This window comes from Gorilla gorilla, chromosome 1 (genome assembly GCF_029281585.2).
Source record: "Gorilla gorilla gorilla isolate KB3781 chromosome 1, NHGRI_mGorGor1-v2.1_pri, whole genome shotgun sequence".
NCBI lineage: Eukaryota > Metazoa > Chordata > Mammalia > Primates > Hominidae > Gorilla > Gorilla gorilla.
This window is the reverse complement of record NC_073224.2, coordinates 40,982,199-40,993,199: the sequence shown is the minus strand read 5'-3', so window position 1 is coordinate 40,993,199 and position 11,001 is coordinate 40,982,199. Positions and strand designations below refer to the sequence as shown.

At 57.9% G+C, this 11,001-nt stretch overlaps 1 protein-coding gene across 1 annotated transcript in view; it reads left to right on the top strand.

The window, feature by feature from the left end:
* Nucleotides 1–8,019: 8,019 nt before the first annotated feature.
* WNT9A (Wnt family member 9A) overlaps nt 8,020–11,001 on the top strand; it is a 29,680-nt gene continuing 26,698 nt past the window's right edge. The window contains exon 1 of the mRNA XM_031015935.3: nt 8,020–8,282. Coding sequence (XP_030871795.1) covers nt 8,188–8,282 — 95 coding nt within the window. The 5' untranslated portion in view covers nt 8,020–8,187. The remainder of the gene's footprint in view (nt 8,283–11,001) is intronic.

The window sequence follows — 11,001 nt, the reverse complement described above, 5'->3', positions numbered from 1 at the left end:
GTGTTGAAACTGCAAAATTCATAATGAAAGAAGTAAAAAAACAAAAACCCTAAATAAATAGGAATACTATGTTCATGGATTGGAAGACTCAAATAGCAAAGATGCCAATTGTTCCCACATTGATTCCCACAGGAATAATGTAGTTCCTATCAAATCCTCAGCCAATTTGTGGGTATAGACAAGTTATTCTAAAATGTATGGGAGGGCACAGATCCTAACTACATAAAATTATCTTAGAAAAGAAGAATAAAATGAGAAGGATTGCTCTACATGATGATAAGTCTTCCTACAGTATATGGCTACAGAAACCAAGACGGTGTGGTAACAGCTGAGGGACAGACATATAGATCAATGGAACAAGAACTCAGAAATAGCTCCATCCAACTATCTGCAGCTGATTCTTTTTATAAGGGTTCAAAAGCAATTCAATAGAAAAAAGGCAGCCCTTTTAACAGATGGTGCTGGAGCAACTGGATAGCCATTGGCAAAAACAACAACAACAACAACAAAAAACTGAATCTGAACCTAAATCTCACACCTTATCCAAAAAATAACGTAAAATGGTTTCAGACTTAAATGTAACTGTAAAACTATAAAATACATAAAATAAATGAGAGAAAATCTTCAGAATCTATGGCTAGGCAAAGAGTTCTCAGACTTGACACCAAAAGCATGATCCACAAAAGGAAATATTGTTAAGTGGGACTTCATCAAATTTAAAAGTTTTGCTCTGCAAAAGTCCATGTGAAGAGTATGAAAAGACAAGCTGCAGACTGGAAGGGCATATCTGTAAACCACATTTGCAAAGGAGTATACCTAAAATATATAAAGAACTCTCAAAACTCAACATTAAAAATCCAGTTAGAGAGTGGGCAGGAGCACGTGTTCTCAGGACCTTCAGAGGCTTTTTGCCTCCATGGGCAAAAATGATAAATTATATATATTTAAAATATTTTTAAAAATTAAAAAGGAAAATGAGCAAAAGATGAACAGGCATTCCATCAAGGAGGATACACTCATGGCAAATAAAAATCATGAATGTTCAACATCATTAGCCATGAAGAAAATGCAAATTAAACCCACAATGACACATCTATCAGAATGGCTAAAATAAAAAAGTGACAACTACAAATCCCGGTGAGTGTGTGGAGAAACTGGATCACTCCTTCACTGTTGGTGAGGGTGGAAAATGTGCCTGCTGGCACAGCCCCTCTGGAAGACAGTTTGTAGATTTTTACAAAACTCAACATGCAGTTGCCCTGTGACCCAGTCTTTGCTTTCTTGGGCATATTTCCTAGAGATAGGAAACTCATGTTCACAAAAACATGGACATGAATGCTTACAGCAGTTTTATTTGTAACAGCCAGAAACTGGAAACAGCCCAGATTCCATGGGTGAATGGTGAAATGCACTGTGGTATATCTGTAGAGTGGAATATTATGCAGCTGTGAAAAGTCATGAAATATTGATCCATAGAACTATTGATCCATTTGGGTGGATCTCAAGGGAATTCTGCTGAGTAAAAAATGAATCCCAAAGAGTTACCTGCTGTAGGATTCCAGGTAAATGGCATCCTCGAAAAGACAAAATGAGAGATGGAGAACAGATGAGTGGGTTCCTGGGTTGGGCTATGTCTATGCAACAGCAGCAGGAGGGGTCCCGTGCTGATGGAAATGTCCAGTATCCTGATTGTGGCGGTGGACACATGAAGCTAGCATAGACCTAAACACCCACACACACAAATGAGTGCCTGTAACAATGTAAACTTCCTGGCTGTCATAACGTCCTAGAGTTTTGCAAGCGGTTACCATTGGGGAAAACTGGGGGAAGGATACCAAGGGTCTCTCTGCACTATTTCTATGCAAGTGTCCAGCATGCATCTGACAGAGGACATGGTGCTATCCATGAGAATAAGCAGGACAGGTCCTGTGCTGGATGCCGCCTGAGGGGTGTGTGTGTGCCGGCGGGGATGCAGGCACCTTCTCTAGCTGGCCTGCAGGGGGCAGCCCCGCCTTGCAGGGAGCTGGGCTCAGCAGACGCCCCTGGGCTGGGCTCAGCCTCCCAGGCCTGGCCTTGCGAGCCGAGGAGCTGTTCTGTGTCTGTCTGTCTGTCTCTGTCTCTGTCTCTGTCTGTCTCTGCCTCTCTCTCTCTCTCTCTCTCTCTCTCTCTCACACACACACACACACACACACACACACACACACACACACGGCGCAGCCTGTGAGCTCACTCTGCCCACGGCTGGCAGTCTGGGTGGGTTGCTTCTGCTTGAGCGCTTTGTCCAGCTCCATTTCAGATAACTCATGAGTGGTTTTTGCCCTCTCCCCTAGGGACACCCCCTGCCTGGTGTCATAAACCTTCCCAAGGAGGCAACATTTCCTGATAAGCAGCCTCTCGCCCCACTCCTCCAAGACCACCCAAGAGATTGGCCCCCCCTCCCTGGGTGATGCCAACAGCCGCCCCGTCCTGGGCCTCCCCATGGCCTCTTGAGCTCAGAGCAGTGGTGTGCAGCTCTCTGGAACCCCATCCTCATGTACTCTGTTAGCTGTGCCAGGTCCAGAGAGGGGCACATCTGCTGGGGAAGAGGCCTCCCCCTGCTCTCCGAGGCCTTGGTGGGCATGGTGGCGGGGGGGTGCCTTTGCCCAGTAGGGCGTCCTGGCAGCGCCTACACTGTGGCAGCTCAGGCAGCCCTGCTGCACACCCCTCCTGCAAGGGTTTAATCAGGGGCTTGTGGCTGTGGGGATTCCTGTTCTCTGTCCTCCCTGCCCCAAGGGAAAGGATCCCTTTCTCTCACTGGTTCATGCTGTCTCTCTGTCTCTCACACGCTCTTATTCTGTTTCTCATTTTCTATCTCATTCATTTATTGTCTTTCCCTCTCCATCTCTTTTTGTCTCTCATTCTCTGTCTTCGTATCTCTCTCCGTCTTTTGTCTCCCTCTCATTCTCTCTCTTCACCTTTCATTAATTCCGTGTCTTTCATTCATTGTCTCTCCGTCTCTGTGTCTCATTCTCTTTCTTTCCCTATCTTCATCTCTCTCTCTTCCCATCTCTGTCTCTCTCTCTGACTCTGGCCCAGGGAGCATGGGACTGAGGAGGTTGGATCACTAGACTGGAGAGGTGGAGATAGGAACTAGCAGGATCCTCACCCAGCCCAGTTGCTGTGCGCAGCCAGGGACAGTGGGGCAGGAGTGGCCCTGGGGCGGAGGCGTCGCTCACTTTCCCAAGGGTCCCGCCTCCTGAGCTTTCTGGCAAGGCCCAGGGTAACAAGCACTTATTTCTGCCCAGCCACATGGTGACTTGAGTGGATCGAAGGACATTAGAGTTGCTTCTGTTTGGTGGGGGCACCCTGGCTTTCGAGAAGGGCCCACCGTTAGGGGTGTGTGAGCCCAGAGCCCTCCAAGCTCCTCACAACCCACACCACTTCCCTGAGGAATCCAGACTGGGCCTGGAAGGGGGGTCGGGATGAGCCTGGCCTGGGGCGGGGGGGGGGGGGGGTGGCTGCCTTTGCCCAGCAGGGCGTCCCAGCAGCACCCAGACACCACGGCAGCTCAGGCAGCCCCTGTACATGCTGTCTTGTGTGGGCATAGTCAGGGTCTGCGGCTGTGGGGCATTCAGCACTTCACAGGGCAGGGGTCTGCAGGAAGACAGATGTTTGCAAGAGCGCCTGGATATGATGAGCATTCACAGGGAGCTTACTTTTGGGTTTTCTCTCTATGTGGTAAGGCTCCTTCCTGAGCCCACGCCTCCTCCCTGGCGCTGACACAACCTGTCAGGGTTGTGCCTTCCCCACCCCTTGGAAAGCATGTTGAACCCTAGTTGCGGGTAGGGCAGGGAAAACCCAGCCTGGCCTTAAACACTTCTTGCAATCCCTTGGGGCTTCTGCCAGGGGCCCAGCGCATCCATTACAATTACACATCTGGAGCTGGGGAAACCACCACAGGAGGGGCTCCAGGAGCTGTGGGACCAACTGGGAGTTGACTGAGCTACAATTCCATGGGTTCCAGGACCTCCACAAGCCCCTACTGTGCCTGGGGCCACTGCGACCTGCTGGTTCTCCCGGAATCAATGTCGGTGCAGGGCTGTGTCCAGCTATCCCTGAAAGGTCTGATTATCTCCTCTCCCCACTGCATGGTCACCCTGGTAAAAGGCCAGAAGTGCCTTTGGGGAAGGCTGGGAGAAAGGTAAGAACAGTAAGTTTTTGGTAGTGCAGCGGGTCCCCCTCAAGGGGGCCCAGTCCCCTCCATCCAGCGGGTTCTGGGTCTGCAAACTGGCTCAAATTTGGGACTTGACTGAAGAGCTTGGACTTTTTTTTTTTTTTTTTTTTTCAGACAGGGTCTCACTCTGTTGCCCAGGCTGAAGTGCAGTGGTGCAATCATAGCTCAGTGCAGCCTTGAACTCCTGGGTTCAAGCAATCCTCCTTCCCCAGCCTCCTGAGTAGCTGAGACTACAGGCACACACCATGAGGGCCAGCTAACTTATTTATTTATTTATTTATATTTTTAGTAGAGACGGGGTTTCGCCATGTTGGCCAGGCTGGTCTCGAACTCCTGGCCTCAAGTGATTCGCCTGCTTTGGCCTCCCAAATTGCTGGGATTACAGGTGTGAGCCACTGTGCCTGGCCCAGCTAATTTGCTAATCTGTTTTTCTTCTTTTCTCTTCTTTTTTTTTTTTTAGATGGGAGTTTTGCTCCTGTTGCCCAGGCTGGAGTGCAATGGCACGATCTCGGCTCACTGCAACCTCCGCCCCCTGGGTTCAAGTGATTCCCCTGCCTCAGCCTCGTGAGTAGCTAGGATTACAGGCGCCCACCACCAAGCCTGGCTAATGTCTTTTGTATTTTTAGTAGAGACGGGGTTTCACCATGTTGGTCAGCCCAGACTTGAACTCCTGACCTCAGGCGATCCCCGCACCTCAGCCTCCCAAAGTGCTGGGATTACAGGCGTGAGCCACCACACCTGGCCCGCTTATTTTTTTTTATTTTTATTTTTTTTATAGACACAGGGTCTTGCAATGTGTCTATAGCTGGTCTCAAACTCTGGGCCTCAAATGAACCTCCAGCCTTGGCCTCCCAAAGTGCTGAGAGTAGAGGGGTAAGCCACCACACCTGGCCTGTTTTTGACTGGAGGTGGATTTCTGTTCACCTGACTGTGGGCCCAGTGATGGCTTGTCCTGCCTACCTGGACAAGCCATCCCTTACCTGGAGAGCTTCTTAGGCCTGGGAGGCCGTGGGGAGTTGTGGGGTACAATGCACCTTCCAGCCAGAGAACCGCCAGCCCCAGCTTCTCCAACAGAAACATAGGGGCCAGACTGCAGTATGGCAGATGAGAATAAAAAAGCCCACACTTCCCGGGAAACGTCTCCGCCTCACACTGTGCCCAAGGTTGTCTGGATATGGCTTGAGAGAAGCAGGGGGTGGGGGCAGGTGAATGCTGCCCTCTCAGAAGGGACACTAGCGGCTGTGGCTGAGGCAGCAGGCAGGCCACGGTGGGCGAGGGCAGCCAGACGTGAAAGGGAGTTAGAGCCTGGGACATTCGTGGGAGGGGGTGTGATTCTCCCTGGGTCCAGGTAGGCTGAGGGGACTGCCTCTATCTGCTGCCATCATCCTAGGTGCAGGGAGGTAAGAGCTGGGCCAGCCCTGCCAGACCTCAGGTGTATCTCTGATATTACCCTGCCTGGGGCACTGGGTCCTACCAACCACATGTCCTGGGCTCCTGGGCATTCTGATAGGCTCCTGGCTGGAGCTGGGCCAGGGCTTCAAGTGGGGGTCTGGTGGGGCCACTCAGGGCTGGCCTGCCACTCCCACCACCATCAAAAGCTGCCATGAGCTGATGGCCTCCCTTCTCTGGCGAAACAGCAGGGTCCTTCCCGAGTTCATGGATGTCGGATCATCCTTCTCAACACCCTCTTGCACCAAATGTGGTCCTGAGAGTCCAGGACTGGGACTAGAGCCCCCTGCCCCTCAGCCGGCCAGGCAGCTGCCTCCTTCCTTGGGGACCACTAAGCTGCTGCTGGGAGAGCGCTTCACCCCCAGTGGAAGGCAGCTCTGTGATGCCGGAGGCGCTTGTGATGCACATTTACAACGTCACACGTCTTCTTGGAGGCAGCCTCCATGCCTTTAAGCATGCCATCATTGGGGGGGGGGGAGGGTCTCCCGTCCTGTCTGCTTCCCTCTGCTGCCTCTCACTTCCTGGTGCTGGAGCCAGACTTTGGGGGCTCACTGGAGCCCATGGCCGTGGGGCAGGTGGGCCTCCCACTGGGGTCGCTGCAGCCTGGGTGGGCTGGGCTGCCGTCTGCACTCCCTCTGCTGAGTCAGCCCCATTTCAAGGGAGGTGGCCCAGCCCCCTGAGCAAAAGAGGACAAAGAAGTACCCTCTCCCCACAGGAGGGGGGTCCTATGGATGGGGAAGGATGTGAGACCAGTCACACCTAGTGGAAAAGCAGAACCAGGGGCCAGGGCTTCCACACAGGACATCATGCCTTGGAGAAAAGCCACCACTCGCTGGAGTTGGATGGGTCCCAGATGGGAAACTGAGGCCCTGAGAGGGAGTGACTGCCCAGGCCCGGTCTCCTCCCTTCCCCACCCTTGCTTTGCCCCACATGCACCTGAAGCTCACCTGGCAAGCTGGCCATCAAAGACTCAGAAAGGGCATGCTCACTGGGGTGACCCACATGGCCAGGCTTTCCCAGGGAAGCAGGGCCGGGAGCCCAAGGGGTGGCGGGGTTGGCTCAGATCCTCGTGGGGGCCATTTTCTGCTGCTCCTATCTTCTTTGTTTTTCCTCTGAGGACCCTCATATTCGCCTCTGTCGCTGCCACTGGCAGGATTTCACAGCCTTCCGGGGGCATGTGCTCCGCCCCCCAGGTTCTGCGGTCACTGTGCCAGAATCAGTCCCTGCAGGCACAGAGGGCACTGCCTAGAGACCTGGCACCGCAGCCCGGGTCTCTGAGGCCCCTGCAGCACGTGGCTGGGCAGGCTCGCTGGCCCTGTGTCCTCAGCCTTGGCAGCCTAGCCCGTGTTGGAGGCACCATCCTGCACTGACCAGGGTCTGCAGGTGGCAGGCATGCCACCACCAGCCTGGACCCCAAGCCTTGTTCTTGTGTCCGTTGTTGCATGGCACAGAGGACCCATCCAGGGAACTTACAAGCCTTCTCCTGGATGCCACCCCCAGGTCTGTCTGGAATGTGTGCACCTGTATCCTAATGCCAGCTCTGGGTCCTCTGACACCATTCTGTTTCAGAAGCAGCTCCGAATCCGTATCAGCAGAGGTGACGAGTCCCCGGGCTGTGACTGTGCGCCTCTAGCTGCCTGGGTGTGCACCTTCCATCCCAGGAGTCCTCTTTCTCCCCGTCCCGGCCAGGAAACAGGCTCTGAGAAGGGCGTCGCCCGATGGCTGGTGTGGCATTGACTTAGCCGCTAGCTCCACTCCCACAATTTAAGAATGGGGAGACCATCAGGACCCCAAAAGGTAGAGCTACTCACCTCACAGCCCCAGCAGGCTACGTCGCTTCATTCCCAGGCCGAAAAGGGCCACAGTCCCCGCCAGAAAGGAGCGATTCTCTGGCCCCGCTCCTTGAGGGGATCAGCATGCGCAAGAGGCGCAGGCATCACCGGCTGGCCCGACTCCTCCTCACCAAGCTTCCCCCGGAGCAGCCGCGCAGCGCCCAGCTCGAGGCAGACGGCTGGGTCCTCTGTGGAACCATCCCCGACCGTCCCGGCCTGGAGCCCCGCCGGCGGCTAGCCCGGCGGCCAACGCCTCCCCTCCCCTCCCCCTCAATCCCGCCCCCGGGGCCGCCCCAAGCTCCCACTGCAGCGCCCCCAACGCCCTACCCGCTTCCCGATGCCCGCCCCCGGCCCCCCAATGCCGTCCCGCCGTGGTCGCCCCGGGTTCTCGCACGCCCCGCCCTCGGTTCCCACCGCTCCCCGCCTCCCCTTCCTCCATCCCCGCCGGGCAGGGCGCGCCCGAGACCCGCACCGGGAGCGGCGGCCGGGGCCCCGAGTGGCCGGGAGGGGCTGGCGGGCTGGCGCGCGCGGCTCGGGTTTCGGCCCGCCCCCGGCGCCGGCGTGATCCCCTCCCGGGCGCGGGGCGGGGCCGGGCCCAGCTGGCCGCGCTCCGGGCGCTATAAGAGGGCGGCGGCCGCGGCGCGCCCTGCGCGGAGCTGGGAGCGCGATGGTCGGCCGCCGAGGCGCGGCAAGATGCTGGATGGGTCCCCGCTGGCGCGCTGGCTGGCCGCGGCCTTCGGGCTGACGCTGCTGCTCGCCGCGCTGCGCCCTTCGGCCGCCTACTTCGGGTAGGTGCCTTCGGCGGCCGGCGCGCACTGGTGGGCGGGGGCGGCGGGGCCGGGGCGGGGTCGTCCGGAGTCCCCGAGGCACCCGGGGTGGCTGGGGCCGGGGCGCGGCGGGGCCGCCGGGTTGCCTGGCGCTGTTTGTTTGCCGCGCGCGCGTCGCTCCGTCCGCTGCGCGGCACGGCTAGAGAGGCGGGTGGACCCGTCGGGCTTGCGCCGGGCCGCGGTCCTCCGTGACCGCAGAGTCGTCGTCGTCGTAGTCGCCGCCGCCGCCGTGAGCAGGACTGCCTCGCGCTTAGGGACTGGGATCAGGTCCTGACTTCCTTGGGCCGCCGTGTCCTTGCCAAAAGGCTGGAGCCTGAATCCTCAGCCCCTGGCCATCGCCCACCTAGCAGCTTCCCCCCCTTTCTCTTCTCGAGAAGTTAATTTAACAATAACAAAAATACGTACAAAATCCAGATGTTCCTCGCGCTGAGCCCCAAACGGAGAGAGAGAGAGAAAGAGAGAAATCCTCCAAGCTGGAGGAATTTATTTTTCTTGCGCTTTGCTTCTGACTCTGTGGCCCGGGCCCCGGCCCGCGGGAGCGCGTCCATGGAACCTGGCCGGGAGCGCAGGGCCCGGCCGGGGCGTCCCGCGGTGTCATTTCCCGTGCTCGCGTGTCTGCAGCAGCGCTTTGCGGGGCTGTCGGCGCGTCTCTCTCTTCCTTTCTTTCCCTTCCTTCTTCCCTATCCCTCTCTGAGGTCTGGGATGCCCAGTCCTGCGACCTTTACAGGGACCCTCGCTGCGCTTTGGGCGCGCTGAGGTGCAGGGTGGCGCCGTGCGAGGCAGCGCCCCGGGCCTCCCCGCCACCTTCCAGCCTCCTACCCCGAGCGCCGCCGCTGGGAGCCCTGGCTGGCCTTCGGATCCCAGCCCCCGACCTGGACGCCCTGGGCCGCTCCCTCGGCCGGGCCGCCGCCCTCCGCCGGTCACCTGTTCCCGGCCCTCTGGCCTGAGCGCCAGCGCGCGGCGGGCTGGCCGGCAGAGGGCCCCGTTGGTCCAGGAATCTGGCACCCGCCCGGGCAGGGAGAGGCCGCCTGGGCCGAGGAGCCCTGCAGGTGTATCCTGTTCTCAAAGAAAATAAAATATTTTCATGGGAAACTTTCCCTTTGTGTTTTTCTTTCTCCCCCTTTCTTCTCTCTGTTCCTTTCTTCTGGGTCGTCTTCCAGGGTCAGCCCGGTGTCTCAGTTCCCTGGGGCCCCCACCCGCAGCCCTCTCCTGGCTCCAACTGTGGGTACGGCCCTGGGCCTGGGCTGGCACGCCACTGCACGCCATCTGTGCAACCCGTAGCCTCACCCGGGAGGGCAGGAGGGAGGGCCACAGGTCCGCGGTGACTCACCGTGGCCTTGTCAGCCAGCTGTGCTTCCCTGCTCTCCGGCCCAGCGGAGGCTCTGCTTCTTGGGCTCGGGACACACCCTGGGCTTGTCCGGGCTGCAGCGGCTTTGTCCCTGCTGTGATCCGATTCTTGGAGACGGGGTGGCGCTGGGTCTTGGCCTCTCCTTCTCTGACCTATCTCTGGGCTTTGTGCCCTGGAGAAGGTCAAGGGGCTCTGCTGCTTTGTGTGCGTGTGTTTCAGCTCTCTTGCAGACAGTAAGTCCACGCTGGTGCCAGGCGCATAGCAAGGACTTAAGTGCTGTTGTGGCTTCTCTGGCCAGGCCCCCTTGGCCCTGCTTCTTGGCTCCAAAGGACCCATCAAGGGAGAATTCCTCAGTCCTGTCTGAGGGCAGCTCTCCATGTAGCTGCTCTGTGGGAAGTCCAGAGGGCAAGCATGCTGCCTTTGGGGACAGCTGGCATTGCAGAGGGCAGCTAGGACTCTGACTGATGGAGAATGAGCACCTTCCTGAACCAGGGGCTGGGGGGCATCCTGGGTCAAGGCAGGCCAGGTTCCATCTGGGCTGCTGGAGGCCTTGGGCCCCCTTTAAGTCAGTTCCCAAGGTTGGGCTGGGGAGGGGAAGCAGGACACAAAGGGCTCCAGGCTGGGTTGTGTGGAGGCCTCTCCTGCTGTGGCTCCTGGCCCAGCAAAGGCAGGGGGTGGCCCAGGGCATTAAAGGCCAGGCAGGGCTGGAGCTGGAGGGGGGCTGGGGTGGCCCTTCCCAGCTCCAGTCCAGGAAGCAGGGAGAAGGGGCTGGGATCTAGGGCCGTTTTCTCCCTTCCCCCTCTCGAAAGCTCTGCCTGGCACGGAGGGAGGCTCCCGGGCAGGAACGCGGCTCCAGTTACAGCCCAGGAACCCGGAGAGGAGAGGCTGGCCTGGGGGAGGGTCACGTGGACCCACGGGAGCCCTCCCTGCCTGCTCCCTGAGCTGCAACCCAACCCTGGCTGGCACCCGCTGCCCTCCTAGAGGCCTCTGGCCACCAGGCTGGACCCCCTGTGGGGAAGAGGCTCCCCCTTGGCCTGGCCCTGCACCTTGGCCTGGCTAGCAGGTGGCATCTCCATCTGGTTCTCCCATGGCTGTGTCCATGTGCCTCCTCGCTGGCCTGGCCCCAAGCCCTTCTAGGCAGAGGCGTAAGCAGGGAGGCCAGCCCGAGGTCATAGGGAGGGCTTGGGGTACAGACTCAGACCCTCTCCCCAAGGTTATAGCAAGAGGGTGGGCCTGGTGGTGGTCTGAGGACATGGTTTGTCCTCCATTGGGAGGCCCCTCTCGCTTCGCCCTTGCTGGGTTGTGGTTTCAGCTGAGATGGTAGATCCGGAT